The 27,860-nt window shown below is 40.4% G+C and overlaps 1 protein-coding gene across 1 annotated transcript in view; it reads left to right on the forward strand.

Moving 5' to 3' along the window:
- Positions 1-18,547: 18,547 nt before the first annotated feature.
- LOC137781104 (junctophilin-1-like) overlaps positions 18,548-27,860 on the forward strand; it is a 42,887-nt gene continuing 33,574 nt past the window's right edge. The window contains exon 1 of the mRNA XM_068569675.1: positions 18,548-19,187. Coding sequence (XP_068425776.1) covers positions 18,809-19,187 — 379 coding nt within the window. The 5' untranslated portion in view covers positions 18,548-18,808. The remainder of the gene's footprint in view (positions 19,188-27,860) is intronic.

Below are 27,860 nucleotides of genomic sequence, written 5' to 3' on the forward strand. Positions count from 1 at the left end.
CGGCTTCATTCAGGCGCTGTTGTGGGACTACGGATACTATTATGAACCCAGACACCATGGAGTTTGATTTTCTGATGTTTTTATGACTGCCACAACAAGTATAAAGCAGAACCAACCTAAGAGAAGGTGGTTGAAGGAATGAAAATGGGATGTTGTGTTCACACGGTCGAACAAGTCTGCCACTGGCAACTGGCACAAGCTGATACTGACTTTCAACTTTCCCATATTTTGACACAATAAACAACATGTCAGGACATCAAACCATTAAACACAGCTGATAATGGTGTCAACATGGGATTCGTTGGACCGGAGGTGATGAGGATGTGGCATGGGATCGTTTTACATTAATCCAAATATGCATGGCTTCATGTAAACCAAAATGAGAAGCCAGAATGAGAAACCAGAATGAGAAGTTGTCAGAAGGTGTTTTCTATTGGCTTGTAATGTAACAACCTGACTGTTATGACATTGAGTCAGTCCTCTACAGTGGTGCAGATCACTCTTTAGTTGCAAAGCTAGAGGCATGTACAAGATAGGGCGTATGGCTGCCACCCTCTGACACACAGATGGCAAGACTAATTATTAGAGCACAAGCCAGCAGCACACACACACACACACACACACACACACACACACACACACACACACACACACACACACACACACACACATAAAACACAACACAGTTTCCTGCGTCTGTTGCACAGCTAAACCCATGCACAGTGAGAACACCTCACACCCACTCCTGTTTCACTGCGGCACGGCCACTGGAGAGAAGAAAGAGGGAACGCACAACATCACACAGAAAGTAGTTCTAGAATAAGGCCTGTTGTTATTGATTACTATGATCAATCGATTGAAAATCTAAAACTCCGTTTGCTGTTTAAGTCAGTCTGATGAAGATTTTTCCACAAATATATTTAATTCCTGCTTTTCCCTGTTTAATTTTCTTTCTACTGAGATGTTCTTCAAGTTGTAGACAGCTGGGTTTCAGCATCACCCAAAAATCTACAGGAGCGACATATAAAAAGTAACCGCTCATTTTTAATGCGTTTTTCTTCAAAAGCCAGCAACCTGCGTGTGCAATCTAGGTCCAGTGTCTTACCCAAGGACACTTCAACAGCTGATCCTCTGATTAGAGCACGAGCCACTTTCCCTTAGAGCCACCTCAGCTCAGCCTTTTGTCTTTGGTCCAAAAACCTTGTTTCCATGTCATCCAATATTCTCCCTCTCTTCCCCCCCCCACCCCCACGCCCCCTCTTTCTCTTTCACTCTCTCTGTCTTTCTCTCTCTCCCTCTCTCTTTATTTCTCTCTCTTTCTCTCTCTCTCCCTTTCTCGCTCTCTCTCACCCCCTCATTCTCCCTCTCTCCCTTCCCTTCTCATTCTCACTCTCTTTCCCTTTCATATATATACTGTATATATGCTGTGTGTGTGTATATATATATATATATATATATATATATATATATATATATATATATATATATATACACTGTATAAATATATATATATATATATATATATATATATATATATATATATATATATATATATACTGTATATATATACAGTATATATAATTATTGCGGCATTATTTGTTGACCTCCCACGAAATGATTCCATATGTTGTCCACGTAATCCTGAACGAGGACCTGCAGAGACTTGAGGTCGGGGGTCAAGCAGGCTGCCTTCTTTCAGCCTGGAAGCCGCTGTTCTTCCCTCATGTGAAACAAGACATTAGCGTCCATGTATTTGTCACGTAACTGCGTCATGTAATGTAACTGCGTAATGTGCCTAGTTGTGTTCCCTAAACCTTCCTGAGTTGTTTCCCATGAAGAGGGAAGTTTATTTTGAAAAGTGTGCGTGTAACAAGTTGACACGTGTTTCTGGCTTTCGTAGGAAATGAGGAGTAGCATTTTGTAAGATATCATATGAAACAATGCAAATTCGATACTTGGGAAGACACTCATTGACATATTCCCAGGCCTTTGGAAATCTGTCCGAATATGAGAGACAAAATATAACATAAGATGGTTCTCACAATGATATACATACACACAAACACACGCACACCAACACACAGATCATGTAAAAAAAAAGACGTGTTGTGTTGACAGATGGTGCAAATCATGAGAATCTCCCGAGCTTTAGATTACTCATTTAACACACGCGCACACACACACACACACACACACACGCACACACATGCATACACACTCACACAGGTGCACACACACACACACACATACATATGGGACACAAGACATGATGGTGCATGATAGTACTAAAAGAGGAATGACCCTGTTAATGCAGTGTAAATAGTGAGAAACGCACCTGCTATGCGCAAGTGCACACACACAACACACACTTACTCACACACAGAAACGGATTTAAAGGAGTTAGGTTGCCAGGCAACAAACAGTAACGTTGCTTTTTTGCAGATTCAGGCCACTTGATAGAGGCCTCTTTCCTCTCCATCTCTTTCTGGAGGTTGACATTGTGTGCTGCTGCAAGACGTAGAATGCTAAGTGGTGGTGAGAAATCACAGGCGCACTGCAAGTAGCTCTGGTGATGCACCATTGTAATGGAGGGGGGACAAAGAGTGACTAATTCCTTATGAGGAAGTAATGAGCAGTTCTTAGTTCTGGGTCATTTCGCAGTTCACCCAGAGTTAACGCGAGTCATTTAGAAAGTGTTCCGTATGCAGAGACGTCTCACAGCATTCAGTTCTAAAGTACATGTAATCCTCATCCCTCAGTCAGAGTTACATCGAACTCGATCACTGGAATAACATCGGTATTCACAAATGAGCAGCTATTAGATGATTTATAACTTAGTCCAATATAAAATCAACAGACGTAGTAGAAAGAGATTAGGGCATAAAGGGTTGGTTGGGTCAAATAAACACAAGTCAATGTTGATTTTACCGTAATTTTGATACTTAATTTACGTACTTATTTTACATAACAAACACACTTATTGTCACCCAAACCACAATATTGCCCGAAACCAACCAAGTACTTTTGTTGCCCAACTAAATCTAAAAAATAAGTTAAAAGTCTTCTTCAATACAGCTTTGAATTTAGATTCAAACAGACCATAAAGCAGAGTATGCTTTAGGGCAGGGCTACGTTGTAAATTACAGGTGGGACGTATATGGCGTCTCTACGTCATTCCTACAAATTCCAAATATGGTAACTTCGATTCCCCGATTACAAAAAGTCAAGACGACGACGTCCATTATCCAAGCTGAGGACGACCAAAACGACAAACTCAAGGCGTCAAAACTGCAGTTCCCTTACTAAAGGGTGATGGTGATACGACTCTGTGAAACGACTCTCTATGCAGTCTATGAGCTAGGCGGTAAATAGAGTGCCATAGTTTGAAGGGTAGGGCCACCAACTGAGCATCGCTATTTGAGTTAGGGTTGAGAATCTGTTGGTTTATAGTTACAAAGCAATATGTGGGTTTTATTGTGTGAGTTTTGCAACTTTGTTAATATTGTAAAAAGAAAAATACATTATGGTAAGGAGACAAGAACAACTCTTAGTTATTCTGTAGTCTATGTAAACTGAAACTAAAGTGTATAAAAGGTTTTCCCTCATGACAGTATTTTAGAAAACCTGGTTTGAAGATCATAAACTTTGAACAGGCTGCACAATCAATTTCTTAAACAGTCTTATATATTATATACCCAACTTGTGTTATGGCTTTAAAAACATTATTTTTTGGTTTATTTTGTTGCATTTTTATACCTGCCTTAACTTAAGTGTATCTTGTTTCCTTTCATTTTAAAGGTAGCTCAGCGAGTTATAAAAGGGGTCGCACTGTGTGCAGAGTTAATGTAAAAGGTACATAAAATATGGTCGATTTTGAATGGAAATAGAGGCATTATTTAGAATAGAGACAGTATTAGAACAATTAACTGATCAACTCAGACGTCTAATAATGTTTAGCTGTTAAGTTTAACTGAAATAAAGTCCCCTGGGGAGGACAGTAACAATTTCAAATATACACACGCACGCACACACACACACACACACACACACACACACACTCTCTCTCACACACACACAACCACCTTCTCACCCATCTATTATACAGCAATACAGCTTTGTAGAACTGATATTCAAATGCTCTTAGAAACGGTAAATCCGCCAGCCCCAAATATGTGTTTCTGTGTTGACGTAGATAAACCTAATTAAATGTGCCAGGATCAAATGTGTGTGCACGTGTATACACGTGCGCATACGGATGTGTACTTTTTTAATTAAGTCAGTTGACACCTCTGGGATAGTGTCATCGCAGAGGTGACAGAGACCTCCTGGACAGTGACTAAACACACTGTGTTTTCAATTACCCGCTCATGCAATGTGTGTATATGTGTTTGGTGTGTGTGTGTGTGTGTGTGTGTGTGTGTGTGTGTGTGCGGGGGTGGGGGATAATGGCTTCAGGTGTCACACCATATCGGCCTGTCTTTTTATTAGACCCTGACTGTAACAAGTAATTAACTTCCCGCTGAGAACATGTTTGTTCCCCTGTAGATGTCATATAGAGAGATATTAGCGAGCCACGGGTCAGAATTTACTTTTCCATACCAGAGGCGAGGGAAACGTGTGCATGTGTGTGCGTGCGTGCGTGCGTGCGTGCGTGCGTGCGTGCGTGCGTGTGTGTGTGTGTGTGTGTATGGGATGTGAATATAGCTACAGCTATTGCTATACATTTCAAATGATCAGGAAATAAATTATATTTCATTTAAATACAAATTTGGATTAAGTAGTTCTGCTTCGTATTATGAACTGCTAGTGTAAGGAAGTCCTTCTCAATGTCAATTTTATTTTGCTGTGAAACCGGGTCCTTCAAATAGCTAGGTTTATTTAAGATTCTGACTAAAAAATACATTTTCCAGGATAACATTTGAACACATGATGATGTCATTAGTTTCTACTTTACTTCACCCCATACTTCTGCATTCATAGGCTAATGTTTCCTTTAAGTCCAGTCTTGTTTTCTTTCACATTACCTGAGGATGAAAAATGTACACTGAAATTGGCTATTAATGCATTTTGTAACAGAAATCATTATTTCAGAAATAATGATTTATATGGGGGCTATTCAAGTGTTCCTATCGAAGTTGATTTAATTATCCGCTGACGTCCAGATGTCTTATTCCCAATGCACGTCTGATGATTTGTCCAGTGAGATCCCATCTCTCGTTTATGTTGAGGGCCAGAGCTATGTACACTGTGTTCCGAATGCAGACACAGGCTGAGGACAATGTAAAGAAGAATACATAATTATATTTGACCCTTTGCAATTCAACGTGGGTAATGAGTCCTCTTTGTCTCTGAGGTTAGCTTTTGTTTTGGAAAACTAACATTACTACAATCTATCATATTTTACATCAAACCATTTAATGTGAGTCTAAAGCAGTTGATTTTATTACACTTACATGACATCCATCTGTTTATTAAATTCTGCTGGCTTTCCATATGCTGTTGGGTCTCAACAACTTTTTTTTATTATTCATAACAGTCGTGCCAAATATCAGAGTCCAGCATTATAACATGGCTGGTATTCATTCAAACACACTGGTATCCTCTTTGACATCCTCGGAGGCCTGCCAGGAGATAAGTAGAGATCCAAGTTGACCTATTTTATATAAGTTACGCTTCGGAACCAAAAGTGAAGTCTGACTTATTTTAAATTACTAAGATACGAAAGTCATTTCAACCCAATCTATGATATTGTCTTTCCTTTCCTACGAAGACATTTTGTTACCTCAACCTAATTGGTTCCCCTGGTGACGGAACATCATGTCAACACGTTACAAGCCACCACCAAATTAAACGGTGATGGTCATTTCACTTGTTTGAATGAGATCAGGCTGACATCTCCATCAGCCTCAGCGGTTCTTTGTGTGTAGTACTCAGTAAAAAGTGGTCTGGGTTGAGCAGCAGGTCTAACAGCTGAGAGTAGAGGGAGGAGATGTCAAAAAGCAACTTCAGTAATTGTTGGATATCCAATGATATTTCAATTCATCCTCTACCAAATGTCACAGTTATCCAAACAATAGACATTTCCCTTTTTGACCAAAAAATGTAATTGTCGTGGTTGTGGGAGAAGAAATGCGTGGGGGCGATGGCAGCAGTGAGCATAGAACTCACAAAACTCAGATCAAACAGTCGAACTGGGCAATTGTTAGCGTGAAAAATTATTGGAAGCCTGGTGTAGCCTCCAGAAGAATTCAGTTCGACAACTTCTCTTTTTCTCGAAATTTATTTCCTCAATCACAGGTAAAGTAACAAGCGCTGCGGTTGTCGAACTGAATTCTTCTGGAGGCGACACTAGACTTCCAATAATTTTTCACGCTAACAATCAATAATCAGTAATCAATACTGTTCCAGCGGGGCAGAAACATATTCTAGTAGACTGCTTAGTTGTAAAATTACACATTTTTTCACCTGTCCGCTACATTGAAAGCAGCTGAGCCAAAGACCAAGCCATGTAACGGCGTCAAGGCCATGCAGGGGATGATAAGCATCTGCTGGGCACCAAGACTTTGGCTGGCTCACCTGGATTTGAGTTTGATGTTAAGACCCAATGACGTGCAGTTGCAAGACTGATGGTGTGTTCCAGTGCACGCTCCCCTTAGTCCTATTTAAGTGATAGAAAATCCGAAATAAAAGCAGACCTGGATTGATTTGCGGGCCACAGGCTGAACGATGGAGCAGCATTGACGAAAGGAAGCACCCTTAGCTAAGTGGAAAGCACCAAGGGTGTTTTCCTTTTGTTCTGAAGACTGAACTGAGACATTTTAGAAATACAGACATACAGTATGGGGAGACTGTCAAGATAACAGCAGAGCAGGTCGTCATCTGGCAAATCTTTTCAACCAGTTTTATTTCCTCACATCCCATGGTGCTGCCTGGGTGGAAGACAATCAAATCTCATTTGTGAAAACCTCTCCTCTCCTCCAGCTGAGCTGTAATAGGACACTCAAGAATCAATCTGGAAAAAAAAAAAAAACATTACTGCCGAAGAGACCACGTAAAGTGTTTCCTTTGGTTCAATACAGTGAGGGACTTATTTCAAATCTAAATGTTAAAATATATTAGATGTAATTTCTCAGAAAGATTACCATCAATTTAAACCTTCTCATAGAGACACTTACCAATGCTTCAACATTAGGGGTACAAATGGCAAAGAAAGAAAGAAAAGGCAAAATTCTGGTGCTAGGCGCTCATTTAAAATATAATATATTATAATAGAGTAAAGATTCCCTTGTCCTTCTTCCTCCTCTCTACCACTGCCTCAAGACAGTGTGCTGTGTGCTTCCTGGAGAGGGATTTGGGTTTGCATTATTGACCTGCAGGTAATTGTTGTTGCACCATGTGACAAAGCTCTCAAGTCAGTCCTCTGTACTCTTTATTGTCTTCAGTTATGCATCTTACAATAGAGGAAGAAGAAGTCAGTAGAGTGTGTGGTGGAGGGTCTACAGTCTTTGGCTGTGTTAAAGTAAAAATGAATCAAAGAGATGGTGATAGCTCAGTCGTGACCGCTTGGGTATTACAAAGGAAGCGATGATCAGTCGGGTACACAATGACGGACTGGGGACTTCTCTTCTTATATATAATTGCTTAGAGGAACAACTGATGAAGACAAAATGACGGTGCAAGTCGACGTGATACATTATCTGGGCTGTCTAGGACATCAGAGGCTCGTTCTCTTTTTATTTCGGGTTGTTAAGACCCGAAATAAGAGTACCAATTAAGAGTACCAATATCAAAGTATCGTGCAAGTAAACAGTTTGTACTGCAGCAAGTGTGTGTGTCAGCTGACTGTCGGAGAAAAGACAGAGGGAGAGAGCTGTTGCCGGTGTGTCGACAGTGTAAAAAAATGATGCACCAATATATTGTAACGATGAATAAGGGTTCACAAATCCCAAATCTCCTGGTTTAAAATGTGGTGCTGCCATCCTGATCATTTGCACACATGTAGCGTTGCTTCAACTGGCTTCAACTGGCTTCAACTGGCTCAAGCAAACACTTATATGCTTTATTAATAATTTGGGTTTGTTCAGGATTATAATATCATTTTATTTTACTGGCAAAATATTCGTTTTTACAATGGTAAATCTCCTGTTGGTATTTTTAAAACATAATTGTATTTTAGTAATTCACAAAGACACTTAGATTTCGACGCGCGTCGAGATTACATGCAAAGTCAATGCATAGCTGCGTAGAAGCTGCGTACACGCAGATTTTCCAGCGGGCAGCACGTCAGACGCGTTAAGGCAGCATGAACAGCGAGTCGGCTGCGGGGCGAACTTGGGTCGACGCACAAGTTGAAATTTCCCAACTTGCGTAAGTCATAGTTGCGTCAGCCAATGAGCGTTGTCACCGCCGTCCTGCTGGTGCTAAATCAAACTGCTGCTGGTCCTCCGGAAGGAGCTGATAGCGGCTTCATTCAGGCGCTGTTGTGGGACAACAGATAAAATTATGAACCCAGACACCATGGAGTTCATGTTCACACGTTTTTGTGACTTCCACAACAAGTATAAAGTAGATCTAGTGGTTATTTCATCCAGAGTCTATAGCGGAGAAGATTGCTTTTTTTCTGGAGAGAAGCGGCTGAGATAAGCCACTCCCCATTTGAAGCGCTGCGATTAGTCTTGCTGCTTTTCGTGTGATGCGCGTCGAGAATTTTTTTTTGACACTTTTGGTGCGAACGCACCATAAGAGACAGCTTAACCACCGTGTTGATGTTGGAGTAAGCATCTAGGTTACTTGTATTTACTATTTGGAACAAGTCATACACAGAAGAGGCTCCCAGGCGTTTTCCTGCCTGCTTTAAGTGCATTCATTCTGTCACAGTGGTGTCTTTGTCAAGTTGAAGGTGTCAATCATGTTTACCAGAAAGCACTGAAAACGCTTCGTGCAGATATGCTGCACGTCACTGTTATCACTCATAATCAGTTGCATTTTAATGGCTGGCAATAGTCTCGATATTTTAAACAGTGTTTCATGCCTTCATGCAGACCATCTGATATTTTGAAATTTATCCAGTTTCACAAAGGAGATTTTCTTTACACAGCTTCTTCAGTGCAGAAGTTTTTTTTTGCTGAACCTTTCTGTAAATAAAACTGCAGCAGCTTGACCACAGAGCGATTAAATGTCTCACAGTAAGGAACGTTGCGATCAGCTGATTTTGCGCCATTCCCCAATGTGTGTGCTGTGCACAGAATATGCACAACGGAGTCTCCAACTGCAGCAAGTTGACAGTAGCCCCGTCTGTGAACAAAGCAACTAACTTAGTTGTCCAGTCATCCAAGCCTGTGTCCTGGAAAAGTCTCACAAGTCCGTCTGTTATGGCCTGGGCGGTTTGGTTAGCACCAAGTTCCATCAGTCCAAGTCCAAATTCGTCAGACACAATGTAAATGATTTCCTGCTCAGTTTTTGTGATGTCCTCAGATCCAACAAAAAGCAGCCCCAAAATTCAACAGACTGAGCGGCAAATCTTGCTCCACATTTCAGTGCGCTCATCGTTCGCTTCAAGCCACTACACATGTTGGAGCCACTTTTCCGAAAAAAATCTTTTCTTCAGCTATGGCTCCAGTTGGCGTTTCTTTGTAGGTGGCGAAACGCCAAAGAAGCTGCTTAAGATCTGTTGCTTTTTGGACATCTCTGACAGTAGTTGACAAGCAACATGTGTAAGATTTGATAAGATGATCAGTTAAGTACGCAAAGGCACGAAGTAACACAAGTGGCATTTCACCTTGTTGATTTTCGTCGCGCATGTGTACCAGCGTACCAGCTATGTGCACCCCTGGCTATACTCCTTCATTCACATGGGCTACTATTAACTTCTCACAGACCTACACCCACCCAACCCAAATTCGTCAACCCAGCACTCACAAATCACTTGCATTGCAAATTAGTAGTGTGCCGCTGTTTTGTGGTGGTCGTTGGTGGACAGACGTGGGTCCTCCAACAGGTTCTAGGGTGTTTTCAGCTGAGGTGCTTCTGTTGTGGGGAAACCTTTTTGAGCACCAGTCAGCTCGTTGAGGTCAGGCAAGCTCTTTTCTTTTCTCCAGCCGTGGACCCAACAGCTGAAGGCCCAGGAAATGATGCTTGGGAGCTCTATTGGCTGTGGTCACTCGCTCATGCCATCTTCATTATTTTCATGGTCCACTTGTGCTTTTTAAATGTTCTGATTAATAAGCGGCACAAAAACAATTCCTCCTCATCAGTACAATCTTCATTTTCAGGGCCGCTCTCGTCCCAACCCTTCAGTATTACGGCGCTGCTTCGCTCTCAACCTGACAAGATCATATTTCTGTGCCTGTGAGCTCTTACAAACACCCGGTTCATCACTGTCCGTATTCATTCAAAGAGACAACATCGCCATCATGAGGCCAAACAGGAAAGCAATTGCAATACCATAAAAACTCTTAACACTCTTACATATTTTTGAGAAACACATGAGACAAACAATGCATTTTATCATTTTTAACACCAGAATAGTGGTTAAAACAAATAGTTTGAGTCATTTTTGAGGATTTGAGTGCTTCAGTGACTGAAATAGGCAGGGTGAGTTATCGTCCTTGGTCACTAAAGAGGTGTTCCATTTATTGGCCTCCACACTTTTCTTTCTTTTATTTTCTTCTTCTTTTTCTTCTTTTAAATCTTTTGGCTTGTCTCTCTGTCCTCAGTCTCTCATATAGTCTCTCCTTGTTAAATCCAGATGGCTTGTTGCCGCCATCTAGTGTAACAGGTGTACTTTACTTCAACTTTGGGGCGGCTGTAGCTCAGGGGGACGAGTGGTTGTCCCATTATCGCAAGGTAGGCGGTTCGATCCCCAGTCCCCCCACAGTCTACACGTCGAAGTGTCTATGGGTGCATCTGAAGTCTCTAAATGGCATCCCCGTTTTCCTCAATTGCGTCCCTTCCTTGTGTCTTAGTCCTGCCCACCAGGGATGCACGGAGAGACGCGAGGAGAGAAGACGCGAGAAAATTTGTTTTAACAGACATGAGTCGTCCTTTCCTCTGAAGCGTCACGTGAAGCGACGTCGGTTTCTGATGACTGCAGCCGACTGACAGCTGATCACAGCTGATCAGCTGTCAGGCGGCGAAGTTGTTTTCTGGTCCAGACTGGATTTAGCGAACATTTCAATAAAAATGCACTTAAAATATTAATACAAATTGTTGCATGTTTTCAGTTGATTCAGGCTGACCTATTTGACCAGCCCAAACCTGTTGGGTCAACAAAAATGTATGTTGTCCAAATAACCACCAAACAATCAGTCACATTTAGTAATAACAAAACTATCCTACAAAACTAAAAGCCTGCACACACACAAGACATCTCCAGCAGCTGCTGCATCTTCGAGGGCAGAGGTGCGGCCCCAGTCTGACCAGCAACAACAACAACAGCAGCAACAGCAACAGCAGCAACAGCGGTGTGTATGATTAATACGACTGAAAAAAAACAGTTACATAGCCAGCATTTTACTCAGCACATTCACGTAATCCTCTATGTGAAAGGCGTCATCAGTACACAAGCAAGTCATAATCCACAAGCAAGGTAGCTTTTTGGTTCAAGGTCGAAGCTAGAAGTTTCTAGCCTTTCCTGAAACGTCCTACGTGAGAAAAGTGTTGCCAGTAAATCTGCCACCAAGTCTCCTCCTTCAGCCATGGAGTATAAAAGAAACTACTATAATACTATTAAAATGTAATCGCTTATCTAACATATGTTTTAACAATTTACTCCTTCCTACTGAGTTTAGCCTGCTAATTTTCTGGTAGACAGATGTCACTGAGCTCCACTGACCAATCACAGCGCATGTTCACGCTGGCCCTGTGACCAATCATACGTCCAGGCCCTCGAGAAGGCTGTTTTCATGTATTCTCAGAGCTGGGCGTGACTTAAGACCGAAATGAGTGACAGGCACATTTAATGCGACACTTAAGAGCCCCGATACCTTTTTCTCTCTACTCCTCTCTGCCGGCAGTCCCCCAGTCGCAGTTGCGGGAGTTTCAGGGTAAATAAGTCTATGCAGCGAATAGGTTTACAGATGAGCTCCTTAGCGCCATCTATCGTCGGGGAGTTTAAAAAGGAACCAACGCGCCTCAGACTTTTTCTTTGCCATGAGATATTGGTTGTGTGGCGTGTGAACGTGTGAAAACATGAAAAAGCGTGTGTCACACGGCGAAACCGTGAGAGTTGGTGGCTCTGTATTCTAATCAGGCTGCTCTTTCATAGGGTACATCCCAAGTCTCTAAATTGCATCCTCGTTTCCCTCACTTGCGTCCTTTCCTTGCGTCTTAAGGCTGATTTATACTTGGGTTTTACGCAGAGACGCAAGCACGCAAGACACGCATGGCCGACCTTGCGTGGTCAAATCGGCCATCTTCCGTGCGTCACCCCAAATTTCTGACTATCCGTCAAAGCAACGCAAGCCCACAAGGCTGTGATTGGTCTGCTAACCACATCCTTTCTGAGTCTCGCATTTCCGGTTTCATAGCATAATACCGCTGTTTTTAAAAGCCATAGCAGAAACACGAAGAATGGATCCCGTTGAAGAACGTTTGGCTGAAGAGGTCCTCAAATATGAGCATTTATATAACCCGTCTGACGGAGTATAAGGACACGCAGATGGCGGAGAATTCCTGGAGGAAAATATCGGTGAACAAAGGTGTGCAGGTCGACTCTAAACGGTCGTTGCGCCACTTACTGTTCTGGCGTATGGAAAAGGCACGGGAACTATAAACCAAAACGAGTCTGTCAATCAGACTGCGTGGCCAGCCGTAGTTGTAGTTGCAGAAGTATAATTCAGCCTTTATACTCGGGTTAAAAAAATAAAATAAATAATAAGGCACACAATATAGTAAATGTATCATACAAGAATAAGGCACAAGAATGTGATGAAAGTATTGCACAAACATCGTATAAAGTGCACTATGCATTGCAACAAATGTACAGTGTGTTCGTGACATGAAGTCACAAAGTCACAACAGCAGTCGTTCAGTTCAGTGATGTGTGTGTGAACTGTTCACCAGCCTGATGGCCAATGAATAGAAACTGTTTGTCAGTCTCGTAGTTCTGGACTTCAGACTCCTGTAGCATTTGCCTGATGACAGGAGTGAGAAGAATCTGTGCTGGAGGTGTGTTGTATCCCTGATGATGTGGTGTGCTCTCCTGGGTACTCTGGTGGAGTAAATGTCTTTAAGAGAGAGGAAGGCTGCTCCTGAGATTTACTGTGCAGTTTTTTATTACATGCTGGAGTGCCTTTCTGTCCTGGGCAATGCAGTTTCCATACCAGAATCTGTGATTGAGCTGGTAAGGACGCTCTCCACCACTGGTTGACATGCCAAATTTCAGCCTTCTTCGGAAATACAGTCACTGCTGTGCCTATTTGATGATCTGAAGTGTCTTGTGAGACCAGGTGAGGTCCTCGCTGATGTGTGTTACAAGGAATTTAAAGTTTTCACCCTTTCCACCTCTGTCCTAGCTATGTAACGTGGTGTGTGTTGCACCCTCTTTCCCCTTGGGTCCATAATCATCTCAGGTCGTAAGCTACGCCATCAACGCACACCCCTACGCCGTAGCCTGACGTGCACCTCCAAAAAATCCTAACTACACGTCGCGTTGACGCAGACCGCAAGCGCTGTGATTGGTCCGCTTAGAACGTAATTTCCGGCAGTTGCTTCTTTTTTTTCTTCTGCAAACGTCTTCTCTGTCGCCTGCGCTTCAACATTTACAATATAAGCATTTGCTCTTCAATTTTGATGAGCACCGACTCTATAACCCCTGAAAGCACAGAGCCACACAGCCACACCCCCCAGGCAGCATGGCGGTGAATTGCAGAGCAACGCCGCCCTTCGATGCAAAACTTTTAATGCTCAACGACGGCGTCACGTTGACAGCGTAGGTACGGCGTTGACTTGACGCATAACCATAAACTAGGCTTAAGTGCGTAAGGGGTTGTGTGGATGACGTTGTTGACTGCATCGTCAGTGGACCAGTTCTGGCGATACGCAAACTGCAACGGGTCTATGGTATCGAGAATTGTCTTTTTGGTGTGGGTCATGACTATTCTCTCGAAACACTCGATCACTATTGGGGTGAGTGCGACATGGGCGATAGTCATTCAGGCAGGTCACAGGGTTTTTCTTCGGAAGTCACTAAGCATGCTTTATTTTAGTATTGCTGCAAAATTATTAAACATGAATCACAATATGGTATGTTCTTGGCATTACATGATAATCACTTTGCATGCTTCAGCTTGTTCTATTTGCATGCACCTTCAGAACTGGTGGAAAGACACTGGTGCCTGCTTCTTTCTTTGACAATAGACCTGGTCTTATTTGACCCAGATCAGGTTTTATACTGAGATCAATATTAAATAGCCTGCTCTTAATTAACCCACCCACTATATTAGCACCATGACGCAGCACTACTGCGTTCTCACTGGCTGATAAAACGCAGAGGGAGAGTGAATGGTGGAGAAACAATGAACAGGAACAGGAGTGTGATGGCTGTCTAAGAACCTGCAGCCAGGTTGGCACCCTTTAACTGTTCCAACTGTCATTAATGGGGATTGGAACAACTACTTTTCATCTCAGGACAGAATCAATGTCTCACCCTTACTAAATACCGTCATGAGCAACATATACTGAACTAGAATAGTGCTGTTGAGCATGATAACCAGAAAGTCATCACTCACGTCTGTGTTTCCTCACCTGTCTTCTAAGAGCCAAAATGCATCTTTTATTCACTCCCTGGTTTGGTTATCTGCTGCCTGGCTCGGCTCTCTGTTGAATTAGCTATTTGCAAGCTAATGGATAGCTATGAGTTAGCAAGCTACTGCAGTCTGTTTACTTTAAGGCACCTGCCTTTTTTAATTAGGTTCCAGAAATATCTAAAAGCTGACATTTTGTACATACTTAACCTTTGGCATATGCAGGACCACATTCTGGTCTATGTCTCATTACATTTTATTTAGCTGACACTTCTATCCAAAGAGATTTATTGTTTTTCTATCCACTGTAGACACAGGTACGGGGAGCAATTTGAGGTAAAGTGTCTTGCACAAGGTCACATCGCCATGGATTAGCGGATTTGGCACTTGAAACACCGAACCACCATCTGATTGAAAGACAGGGATCCTAACCAATCATCGTCTGTATCCTCCATTGTTTGGTTTGGCTTAATTCTGGGTTCTTTACCCTGTTGGTCCTAGTGGTTCGATCTCCTCCTCTTCTAGTCCATGTCGATGTGACCTTGGGCACAACTCTCAACCTCAAATTGCTCCAAAAGCTGTGTCATCAGTGTATGAATGTGTGTGAATGTGAATTAGTTTAGTAAATTAATTCCTGATGGATGGTAGTTTAGATGCAATTAGTTTAGAACCTGGTGTATGGTAGCCTCCTGCCATCAGTGTATAAATGTGTGTGAATGACTGATGACATGTAGTGTTCAGCACTTTGAGTTGTGGGAAGACTGAAAAAGCTCTGAACAAATGCAACTTCCTTAAAGAAACTTCTAGATTTTATTGTTGATAAGAAGTTACCTACAAACAATACGAAGTCAATGAAGAGCAACTAATTGGTTCCCTTCAGTATCCACCTGTTACTGCATCTGTTTTCAAAATAAACTTTGGTCTTCACAGGAAGTTAGAAGTCAGATTTAGAAAAGGCTTTCATGCTGAATCTATTTAGGGTGATATATTAGGGGAATGATAACCCAGAAAATAAAGCATATTTAATACGTTGCTTAGTTTTTTTTATTTTATTTTTTGTGCCTTTCTAGGGGAAATGTTTTGTAAAAGTAGGAGTAAAATACTATTAGTATATATCACAACATTATCTGACATTTAACCTCCATAAAAAAAGGTTTTGTAAACTGTGCAAATAAAATGACACGTCAACATAAGGACATGTTCCTCTAAATTGAATATTTACGTCACTGCAGAACATTGGCTAAGAACTTGAGAACTCAGCTGCAGGCTGATCTGTGAAAACTAGATTTTCCAGAAGATGGCAGTATTTGGCAATTTATTAAGATGACGTGCCCTCATTGAGTTGTCCTTGGATCCAGAGCAGCTGTCATTCTGTGGACTGTTGTTGTCGTCATTCTTTTGCTGGTTTGAGTTTAGAAGTCATAAATATGACTTGTTTGGGACGTAGAATCTTTTTTTTTGGCATCTGTTACTTTTGACAGCAGGCAGCACTAAGATAAGAGGTTCAGTACTGTTGTATCAAGTCACAAAGAGTAGAAACTGAGAGTAATCCACAAGCCTCGAATTGTTTAATGTAATTTACCATGATAGGGGAATGTAAGCAGTACTGTGGTTTTAGCTGGAGGCGTTCCTCATATGTTCTGATTCATCCTCTCGTGCAGTTTGGATTGTTAACTCAGCAAACACATTATCAGATAAAGTCAATATCAATAGAAGTATAAAACATACACTATTGTGAACTTGTTGTATGGGGGGAAATGTTCATTTCTGGATTTGAATTAGTTCAAAAAATAAGATTGCTTTCGAATGTGTCCTACAAAGAATAAAACTGTATCTTTGTAGCCTATGAATAATTACTACGATACCTGGTACATGTATATATTTAAGTATGTATATTCACCTATCAATTAACATGGATGTTGGTGTATATATTTAAGTGTGTATATTCATCTATCAATTAACATGGATGTTGGTGGGTTTGAAAGATCATATATTTCAGTGTATTGATCTGTTGCTTCATGCATCGGTGTCTGTTATATACTGTTTTGTTTTACATACCAAGGTATATGTACCGGGGAGAATAATATAAGCACTATGTTCCAAGAAATTACAGAGATTTCGCTCAGCAATAAACTGATTTATGTATGTAATACATGCATATATCAGTTTGTATACTAATTGATGAAACAGATCGCAGACCTTCATGAAATCTGTTGATCACCTTCTTCTGTGATTGTGTGACAGACCTCCAGACTCACATGAAGCTGGTCACAGTTATTCGGAAAAGTACAGGCTGAGTCCTGTTTCTGTTGGGTTTTTAAAAAAAAAAAAGCACATTTCCCATTTTTGGATAAAACAATATCGCTATATTTATTGCCAGCTGTTTGAATAACAATTTATTTTTTCAACAATTAGTTTCTTGAATGTGGCCTTTTTTCCACCATCGTTCTTTGGTGGCCATATTACATGTGCAGTTTGGGCAACAGTGAGAACAGCTGGTGTCATTTCTAAATTTAGAAATCTGCGATGTTAATAGCTTTGAACAGGGTAAGCCAATCTACATTTCAGTCATACAGACTTGGTTGCAGACAGAAATTGCCATATTTTATAAGCTGTTATTTTAAAAAGCAATTAAAAAACAACTGAAATACGAAGAAACAAGGCTGAATTACCAAACAGGCAAAGTGGATAACTGACATTAGGTCTTCTTACTCTCTTACAAAATACTGGTGCCAGAAAATGTAACAAAATACAATACATGTATTTAAAATACAGGAAATACTTTTTTTCTATCACAGAGCATTCAGGTTTAGGCTATATAATGTGCACAAAGCTCTGGTGAACCCCACAAAAAAGGAAGAACAGTCACAGAATGCTAGTGTAACTGAGCAAAGCTAAAAGACAACAGCTTAATTGATTATGTATGTATATTTTTATTAATGGAACAGCCCATAAACTTTGGCTTTCTATCAACAAGAAAATATTCATCACCTATGAATAGCGTCACACATTAGGCCTATGTATACTAACTATAAAAGCAAAATATTGAATTAAAACCAGTTGTACAGAGCTGAAATAAACTACAGTAATAATACAATAGGCTATTGTTAGCCAAACCCAGACAAAAGGTATACATCAAACTAGTTGACATCTGTCACACTCGGATACAATATTTACCTTGACTGACGATACGTTTTTTTTTTTTAAAATATTCGTGGAGAAAGTATTTGGAATATTTTAAATACAAAATTACTCCACTCTAAAGTATTTTGTTACAAATTACATTCGTTTTTTTAATTGGCCCTATCAAATACAAATTACAAAATACTCAAAGTAACTGAAATACGTATTTCAAGTAACAGAAATACTGCCCATCTCTGCTTTCAGAAGTTCTATAAACTCCAAATCTCTAGAGGGGCCTTCTGTCAAAATGCAAGACCTTTCATCAAATTACTAAAAACTAATTGACACAGAGCAATACAGGGACCAGCCATTTTAACAAAGCGCTAATGTTTTGATTGTATACAGTTTTTTGCTGCGTTGTAGTTTACATTGCTTTGTTTTATGAACAACTAGTTTTTCAGTTGAATTTCTGGATAATGCGTCACAATGATATTGTGGTGCCGATATTGATCCTCCTGTATCCTAACTACTGTTGTTTTACCTCCTGCTGTCAGACCTGAAACCTGCAATATTGAAGCAGCAGTTGAATGGCCAGCTTTTATTATGAAACTCCACAAACAGGAAGCTCTTCTCGTTTTATTGCTGGCATTTTAGCAGCCTTCACTTCAGGGTGGGAGATTCTTCCAGCACTCAGCAGTGCAGCGACTCTGGCAGCCGTGGCGGCCGCCTCTCACCCTCCCACGTCCCGCTTCCAGTAGCCGTCACTGCACTGCTGATGCACCCAGCCGCCATCACTCCCGGTTCCCTCACACCTCCTCTGGGAGCACCTCTTCACACCGGGGGCTTCCCTGTCATTATCACTGCGCATCTGAGAATAACTCGCACACTCTGGACTTAATAACAAACCACCGCGTAGCCACTTTTTAACCCTCCGTTTCTGAATGACGGGCGGTCGGTTCGACTTTGACGATGGTGGCACCTACTGCGGAGGCTGGGAGGAAGGCAAAGCCCACGGCCAGGGTGTGTGCACCGGTCCCAAGGGCCAGGGCGAATACTCGGGCTCGTGGTCCAACGGCTTCGAGGTGGTCGGGGTCTACACCTGGCCCAGTGGCAACGTTTTCCAGGGCTACTGGGCGCAAGGGAAACGCCACGGACTCGGCGTAGAAACCAAGGGAAGGTGGATATACCGGGGAGAGTGGACTCACGGGTTCAAGGGCCGGTACGGACTCCGGCAGAGCCTGAACACACCGGCCAGGTACGAGGGCACCTGGAGTAACGGACTGCAGGACGGATACGGCGTGGAGACGTACGGTGATGGAGGTGAGAGGGGGACATCATTGGGGAGGGGACATTGATCCTGCTACAAGTAGATGATTTTTTTTTCTCCAATGTTGGAACATATTTAGTCTATTTTTAGAAACAACACTGTATTAAAACCATTGTGCGCGTGCCCACTGACCACAATTCAACCTCATGCCCTCATTAACAAACCCACGGTGACACACACAAGTGCAACATTGGGTTCGTAGTGAACTTATGTTCATACTATTATTTAGTTTTATTAAGAAGCTGAAGAATATATGAGGCAATTGTTTGTTTTTAATTTAGGAAATTCTACATTTTGTCATGGCTTGATTTGTTTTCCAAAATGAGGTGTTCATATCAACCATAAACTTGTCATAGATCGTGCAGTGATTTGTGTAAAATATATAAATACACCAACAATTTATCAATACACTCAAGAAAATATTAAAATATGAAATCACGTTTTTTCATCATTACATTTTATAAATATAATTGTTCAGAATGCCCCTTTTCTATGGTATTTTTTGGTTTCTTTATATAACTGTAGAAGAAGAAAATTTTATTTTTCCCTCTAGAGGAAATAGTTTTTTTTTACCACTTGGTTATCCTTTTATACACGCACACACGCGCACACACACACACACACACACAAACACACACACACACACACACACAGGCCGGATATGCACACATGCACAAGCATTAATGAGAGATGTCAGAGAGAGGAGACTGTCTCGTAGGTTCTCATAAATGGAGCCAAATGTACCAAAAACATTAGACAAGCAAAACAAAAGGAATACATGACTTAAAGGACACTAAAACACTCAGTAAAGCTGAGGAGAAGTGCAGACTGGGGGTGTATGCGTGTGGCAATAAGACTTTACAATAAGTCAATTCTGGCCAGATCTTCTGTAAAATAATCAGTAGCCCTTACTTGCACCGCTTTTGTTTTGTTTTTTACCCCGTGTCCATGGTTATGTTTATATTCACTTCATACTTTGCACTTACTCTATTGTTGAAATTACATTTTGTAAATTAATACTCTTTTTTCAACCCTTTTATTTTTATTTTTGTGTCTGTAAGCTGCTACTTCGACAACAAATTTCCCCTTGCGGATGAATAAAGTATATATCCATCCATCCGTCCATAATTATCAGAGAGAGATGTGATCAAAAGACCCGTTGCAACCATAGTAAAAACAAAGAGCAGAAAAGAGAAAAACCTACATTTCACTGCTCATGATACTCAAAGATTCGTCGGCCATTTCTACCGCTCACATCACATTTATTTTAATCACTGTGTTGTCATCACAGACTTACAAGTAATGGAAACACCTGCTGTGGAGCCTAACTTTGACTAAATTGTAATTTCCCAGAGCTGCTGCCGTCCCATTTTTCATAATGTCCCTTCTCATGTCCCCTCCACTGCCTCCCCACCCTCACCTTTTAGCTCCCTGCTACTCAATAGGTAATAAGCGTAATAACTGTCCTTGCTAGCGAGAGCAACAACAAAGCCAATGTTATTCTGAATTAGCTACTAGATAATGCTGTTAATAAATACACTACCCAGAGACAGAAAGCAAACGTCTCGAGCTTTAAAGCCTCACGTAGCTTAACAAGGATGCTCAGCTACCAAGCGAGGCCAGTTTATTACCCAGCATCAAAGAGAAACGTGTGTGAGCATTGAGATTCCTTTATTTGTGGGGAAATTGCACGATTACAGCAGTAGACGGGTAAAGTGCACAAAAGAGACACATAGTAAAATAAAAACAAGTATAATTAATAAACAGTAAAACAGTAATACAACAGTAAATAATCCACAATAGCAATATTATACAATAATCAACAATAGCAATATTATTATCTTGTTCTCTTGATCAACAGACTGTATCAGTTTGTAGGATGGCTTAATGTTCAATATGCAAATCAACCAATAGCATTAACCAAGAGGTTCAGCAATGACTCTGCCCTCGGTCCAGTCCAGAAAGTACAAGTGAACCAATACTGAACTGAACTGAATGAACTGAGGGGAAACCATCAGGTGGTCAGCCATGTTCTGGAAGTAAAGGGGAGAGACCTTTTTATTTTGCAGTGGTTAATGCACTCTCACAATAAAAGCTTAGACATATCCACTACGTAACTGTTTACCAGAGGGAACTCTAATTCACTCAGAGCATTTTGCTAAAACTCAATACAATATTTAGCTATGTAGCTTAGGCGATAGAGCCGTTGACCTCACAGAATTATGAATATGACATAAATTATTTAGTTACTATAGACAAGTTAAAACAATTCATCACTCTCCATTGACTTCTCTTGTACAAGGTCACTTTTATCTGCAGACAGAAATAAACCCCTAAAAGCTGTTGTGTATATAAGCTTTTATATAAGCTTGTTTTATCGAAGGGCTAAGACATGAAATCAGCAGGACGAATGGGAAAACTGGGGGTTCCTGACACTCACTTTGCTTAATGTTACGTGTACAGCAATTATTCTTTCCCAATGTCAGTTTTAGGTTAAATAACATTTCTGTAAATGCTAAACTATTTTGACAGGATGCAACTGGTGTTATAGTGGACTGTGGATACATCAGAAAGCCTTGGAGTGTTATAAGTGCCTAAGCTAACGACAGTAACTTGCTGAGACATAGCTAACATTTGTTGGATAACAGCTAACAACTGCATGCCTGGATATGTGGGATGCTAAAATAATGTGTTTTTACAGGCCTTTAGTTAGTATTTCAGTCCTTGGATGCGCATTGTGGCGTGGATTATTTTTCCCTGTTATGGGTGTGGTTTTCAGAGTAACAGTTTAATTGAAATGAGAGATGAATTCCTATTGGAAACTGCTGAAGTGAGTTTCAAATGAGTTATTATGGTCTTATAATGAATGAAACCAATCCATTCTTCAATGTTTTAACCTCTTTGAGATTCCACTTGTCAAACTCCATCATGGCAAGGTAATGCCTCGAGTTCCTTTCTCAGGTAAACACTGTTAGATCTGTCAGCACCTTGGAATGAAGTTAAAAGCTGAACATAAAGTGATTGGTCTGTGGGTTTGAGGCGATTCAGTCATTTGGATGCAATTGGACACAGTGCTGCTGCTAGCCAGTTGACAGTTCATTAACATCAAACCAACATACAGTATACTTTTGAAAGTGCAAACTTTTCTTCAGCAAACACATACATCACATTAAATAATAATATGTACAAACAAGAATAGTCAATCTTCCTCAATAAAACCAAGATAATCTTCTTAAATAAAACAAAGATTTGGAGGACGAAAAGTCACAACAACTAAAACACACATTCAAGTAAAGTGCAAAATCCTCTTTGACCAAATTATTTATTTGTCGTCGTTGTCTTAATTCCCGTATTTAACAATGATTAAGCATGGACCTACCTGAAAGAGATGCACGGGCATTATTTCACAGTTTCTTTCTTTTCCTGCATAGACATACTGATTTTTGATTTTGTGCATATAAAGTGGCCCCCTGATTTAGCATTTTAAGAGCAGTTTATTATGAATACAACTCATCTTGCAGAAACATGACACTGTGACGTCTTCTGAGACTGTGGAGCAGCTTTGTTAAGTCTGATTAAACAATACTGACACACAAACACAAAGACAGTTTTCACCTCATGTTACCAGTCTGAGTTTGGCCATAAGGACAATTTGTGTTTCTACCGTATTTCTGTGAGAATAGGGGCCTACCTCAATTTAGATACCAACACCATTTCTTTGGCCCATTTCTTTCTGTCATCAACCGTGGCCAAATACGGCATGTGTCAGAAAACCATATGCTGTCGTGTATAGGTTCATCACCTAGAGGCTTTGAGAGTATTTAAATAAGAGAGAAATGTGAGAAAATGTTAATGCCTGTCTGAGAAAAGTGTATAAAAGTGTGTAGTTAGTGGTTCTACGGCCTTAAAACATGTAAAATAATGGTAAAAAATAAAGCTGATTACTTCGCGGACTTCGTCTATCGCGGGTTAGTTTTGGAACGTATCCCCACGATAAACGAGGGACTACTGTAACTAATAGTTTTGCTTTATACTTGTTGAGGAAGTCCCACAAACAGGAGGATCTCAACGCTGATAGGCTTTCATGACACACTTTTAATACGATTTTTCACTTAATTATTAGGAAAATAAGCAGATTTCTCGTACTTTACATTGATTTTGTATGTAACCGCGTCAGGCGGCAAATGCTCTTTGTGTTTGTTGTGAAAGCCCCATTATGAATAAATTTGAGGCCTCATGAAAAAAAAAACTATAGCCGAGAGCACTGTAACACTAGAACGTCAACAGCAAACTTTAAAGTATTTACTTTGACTTCTTTCGTAACACATTCTTTTACAGCACTTTTGCCTAAGTAAAACCCTGTGCTGTGTATCACATTCATGTATCGCAGTAAACGGTCTGTGGAGCTACTTTTACCTACTACTAGTTATGTGAAACCATTTCTGGGGGGCCCTCTCTCTTCTACTCACTCTATCCCTTAATTAGTCCACTTTTCGTTTTTGTCTCTGTTAAGATCCTGAACCTGATTGCAGAAACAGCTGGGAAATACAGTATTTTAGTAATATTATAGCCAATGAATAATAGTGCAACAGAATGAGTATGCCTGTGTTTCAAGTCACATTCACATGGGGGTAACACTCTACTTAGATTCACTGACCAAGTAGAGGCTGAAAAACAATGGCTCAACCAGAGGTTCCTGACCTGGGGGTGGGGTCACAAGTCAAATCTGAGGGGTTGCAAAACTCTTAAAGTAATTCTTCCCCCCGCAAGTGATCATTTCTTTATCAATTATTCACCCTGTGTTACTGATACTGAAGTCATTGGACATTTCTTTATTAAAGTCCCATCCAAATTGAGCTTTAGACCTCCATATCTACTGACAACTTGGGTGGAAGATTCATGGCAATTAAACCTGGCAGGAAGACACTGAGATCCACTATTTTTTTTTTATTTTTTACCAAGGAAGCCACTTAATGAATGAGTTCACTCCAAAACGGTTCCAGTTTTCACTGTGTGAATTTTCTGATGAGCTTTGTTTTGACTGAAACCTCTAGAATACTGACCACTGTGGCGGAGGCGTATACCACAGAGCAAGATAGCTGCTTGGAGTTATGTTTGGGCAGCCAACAGACTTTCCAGTGTCTCAAGTTACTTCCATCTTTTAAAATAGCTCATTCTCACATTCTCCAGCTGAAGCTATAAGGACCAGTCTAAGCTTTCCTTTCTTTTTTATCACCCAATGACGCTCACTGGTGATACTTTGAAAATCGGAAATGCTGTCCAAACCTCAGACTCAAGCACAGCTAGACAGATGTACAGTTGTTGTGCTCGAGGTTTGTTGTCTTGTTAGTGGGGGATTTAGTTTCAAGGCAATCTCCAAAGATAGTAAGATTTCATAGAAGTACACGATGAAAAAACAATATAGATGGGCATTGTTGTATCATTTCACACGAAAAAAAGAACAAGTAAATCATCACTTTCCTATAATATTTCCTGTTTTGTAAGTACAGTAATTAATACACGGTCATTGATGGATGATCTCTTAAGGCAGTACTGAATAGTACAAAGCCTGATTCATAATGTTGTAATTAGGGCCCGCGCACTGACTACATCAGAGTGGAGGACCAATTGAAATTCAAATGTTTACTAGTATTATTAGGGCCCGAGCACTGACTACGTCAGAGCGGAGGACCTATTGAATTTCAAATGTTTATTATTATTATTTTTTGTTCCTTATTGCATGGACAAACGAGGTGCTGGGGATAAAGGTACTATAATACACCGATGTAACTCAACTCCACATCATCAGATCCTTTCCAGATGTTACATGTCTGATGAGACTCCAGGCTTGAAGACCTGTGCATTCTCATTTTTAATTAGAGTCATAGCACCACCTAATGGTAACAGGAAGTAAAATATTTTATACTTTGCCTTGCTTCTAAGCCAATCAGATCGACATCAAATTACTTCTACACCAACATAGGACTTTCATGATGCGATCCCCCAAAGCTTTTGATGTTTTGTCTAACACCGCTGCCGTGTCGATCCATCCTTCGCGGTTAACAACAAAGGTGCTTTTGAGGCACTAAGCATGCACAAAATGTAACTTAACTTGGCAGACACATTTAAAGGCAAAGATGTAGTTATCTGATATGATTTGAATGCTTCAAAATGGCACTTCGGCTCAATAGCGCCTCCTATAAATATTCATTTAAGCAGCCCCAGTGCTAGGGTTGACCTACATGTATGAAACTTGGTAGGCACATTTAACACATGAAAACTGAAAATAAAGTCTCTTGGGACCATGCGTAGAGGAAGTCGGATCGCGCCCCCGAAAGAAACTTTTTTTATTTATTTTTTTAAAGCAAATTACACTACAGTTTTGTTTACGTTCATGCAAGTCTAACAACATTCAGCAGGGTACTGGGAGTTGAACACCATCCCTTTTGCTTTTTTGGTTGAGACAGAAAGTCAAACAAAACCTGCATTAATAGCATACGTGTGAAAAAAATTTAATATTACAGAATTATTGTGCTGCACCTTGATTTAAAGTGCTCAAAAAAGTGTGCACATTTTATATAACATAATTAGTATATTAGAGAAAAGTATATATTTTAATGTTCTATGGTTTCATTGTAGATTAATAATATGTACATTTTTGTTGGATTGTTGTTTAGTTTCTACAATGTACTTTTTATCAGCAAATTAATATTGTTTGATGTGAAATTTTATTTAAAAAAAATTGTGTTCAAATACAGGAAAACAAACCAGTTATTTGTGCTCTTTTAAAGCACTGTAAAAAAAGTTATTACATAACATAATGCATATTATTTATCATATTTTATAATTGTTCTTTTTTTTAAACAATTTATGGTTAGATATATGTTTTACTTTTCTTCATGTGACGTTTTATGTGAAAACAAACATACAATTGCAGCATGATCACTGAAATATGCTGGCAGTACAATGATTTCTGTGTCATACTGTGTTGTTTTAATGTACATATGGACAATTAATGTGCCTTTTCCAGTAGTGGGTTGAGAGACAACTTGATCATATCCTTAATTTGTCATAAAATGACAAATTGTTGAGTCTGTCAAAATGTTGTCATTGAAATCTCCCATGACAGCAATTGAATCACTTTGTGGATCTAAGATTTCAAGCAGTTTGTTTAAATGGTCTTGAAACAATGCCATGGGATATGATGGTGGTTGATAGATGACTGCTCGATATGTTGTAGGTCAGGGGTGTCCAAACTTTTTGCAAAGAGGGCCAAATTTAATAAAAGAAAGATGCCCGGGGTCCAATAGTTCCTTCTGACATTTTTTTATCCATAAAAGTTGCATGAAAATACACACTTTGACGATCACAATTACCTTTATTTTTCAAATGACAATGTAACCAAATATAATGTAACCATTTCTGCCTTTCATTCAGTTAGATAACAATGAACAAACTGTATATGTTACAGGTACCAGGATTGGTACCTGATGTGCAGATTTTGTGATTCTGAAACACGACACACAGACGACGACACAACTTTTACATCTGGTCACTCTGCTGTAACTTTTCAGAATCAACCATTTATTTAGCCTATTTACATAGCAAAAATAGTCATTTACATTTCTTAAATCATATGACCCAATAAACATTCACGGAGCCAAACAACATAACGTTCCGATGTGGTGCCATTTTCCCGTGCGCAGCACACCGGACAATCAAACCAAGACAAACGCACTCATATACGCATTTGCAGACATTCATCTCCATTTGCTCACTAGCTAACAACGCAGTCTCCTAATCCCAACAAACTCATTCACTCTTCAAATTTTCCTCACCCACCTGAAACACAACACACAGACGACGACACAACAACTTTTACGTCTGGTCACTCTGCTGTAACTTTCCAGAATGAGGGAACGTCGCTCGCGACGTTGTGGTCGTAAACCGTTTTACTGACGTAAAGGCCGCTCACCTCAAGAAGGATAACACATCACCCGGCCTCCTGCTGGCGACAGGGTGGACAGCACTTGAATACAGGATTAAACATTTAAGTTATGTAAAACTAAGTATCATACCACTTCTATAAACACGGTTATCTGTAACCTTTTTTAATACAGATGTGTAAACACACTGGAGGGCGTCACACACTCTCCGACAAAATAACAAAATGGCTCCTGACATTTTCAAAATTCAAAAGTCTCAAAACTAACTTTATCAAAATGCATATCACACAATTTCTTTCAACATCAGGAAACTCTTTCAAATCAATAAACAGGTGCAATGTATGGCATGTATGTTGGTGACATGTATGGTGCAGGTTGGTATGTCAGTCGGAAATGATAGGGTGTACCCCAAAATGGTAAGTAAGGTGCACTGTACACTCCGACTGTGTTAACTCTAGGGTTGGATTGTAATCAAGGCTGACCAAGTGTGTCATAGGTCAACATGTGCCTTGGCTTTCTTTCCCTAGTGGACCGCCTAACTTCTGTGTGTATGTTTTCTGGAGGTGGGGTCACTGGTCTCTCTTCATGTCCAGTCTCTGTTTCTGTTAGGAATGACCAAGGTAGGTTTTAATTCTCAGTGTGTTGTGGCTGTCTTTGCTCGTCCCTTGCAGGCACTGTAACTGGATCTGGTAAGTATTCATTCTCGACCAAGTTTTGAAC

The sequence above is a fragment of the Clinocottus analis genome, unplaced genomic scaffold (genome assembly GCF_023055335.1).
Source record: "Clinocottus analis isolate CAN_PGR_092001 unplaced genomic scaffold, fCliAna1.0.p SCAF_11, whole genome shotgun sequence".
Taxonomy (NCBI): Eukaryota; Metazoa; Chordata; class Actinopteri; order Perciformes; family Cottidae; genus Clinocottus; species Clinocottus analis.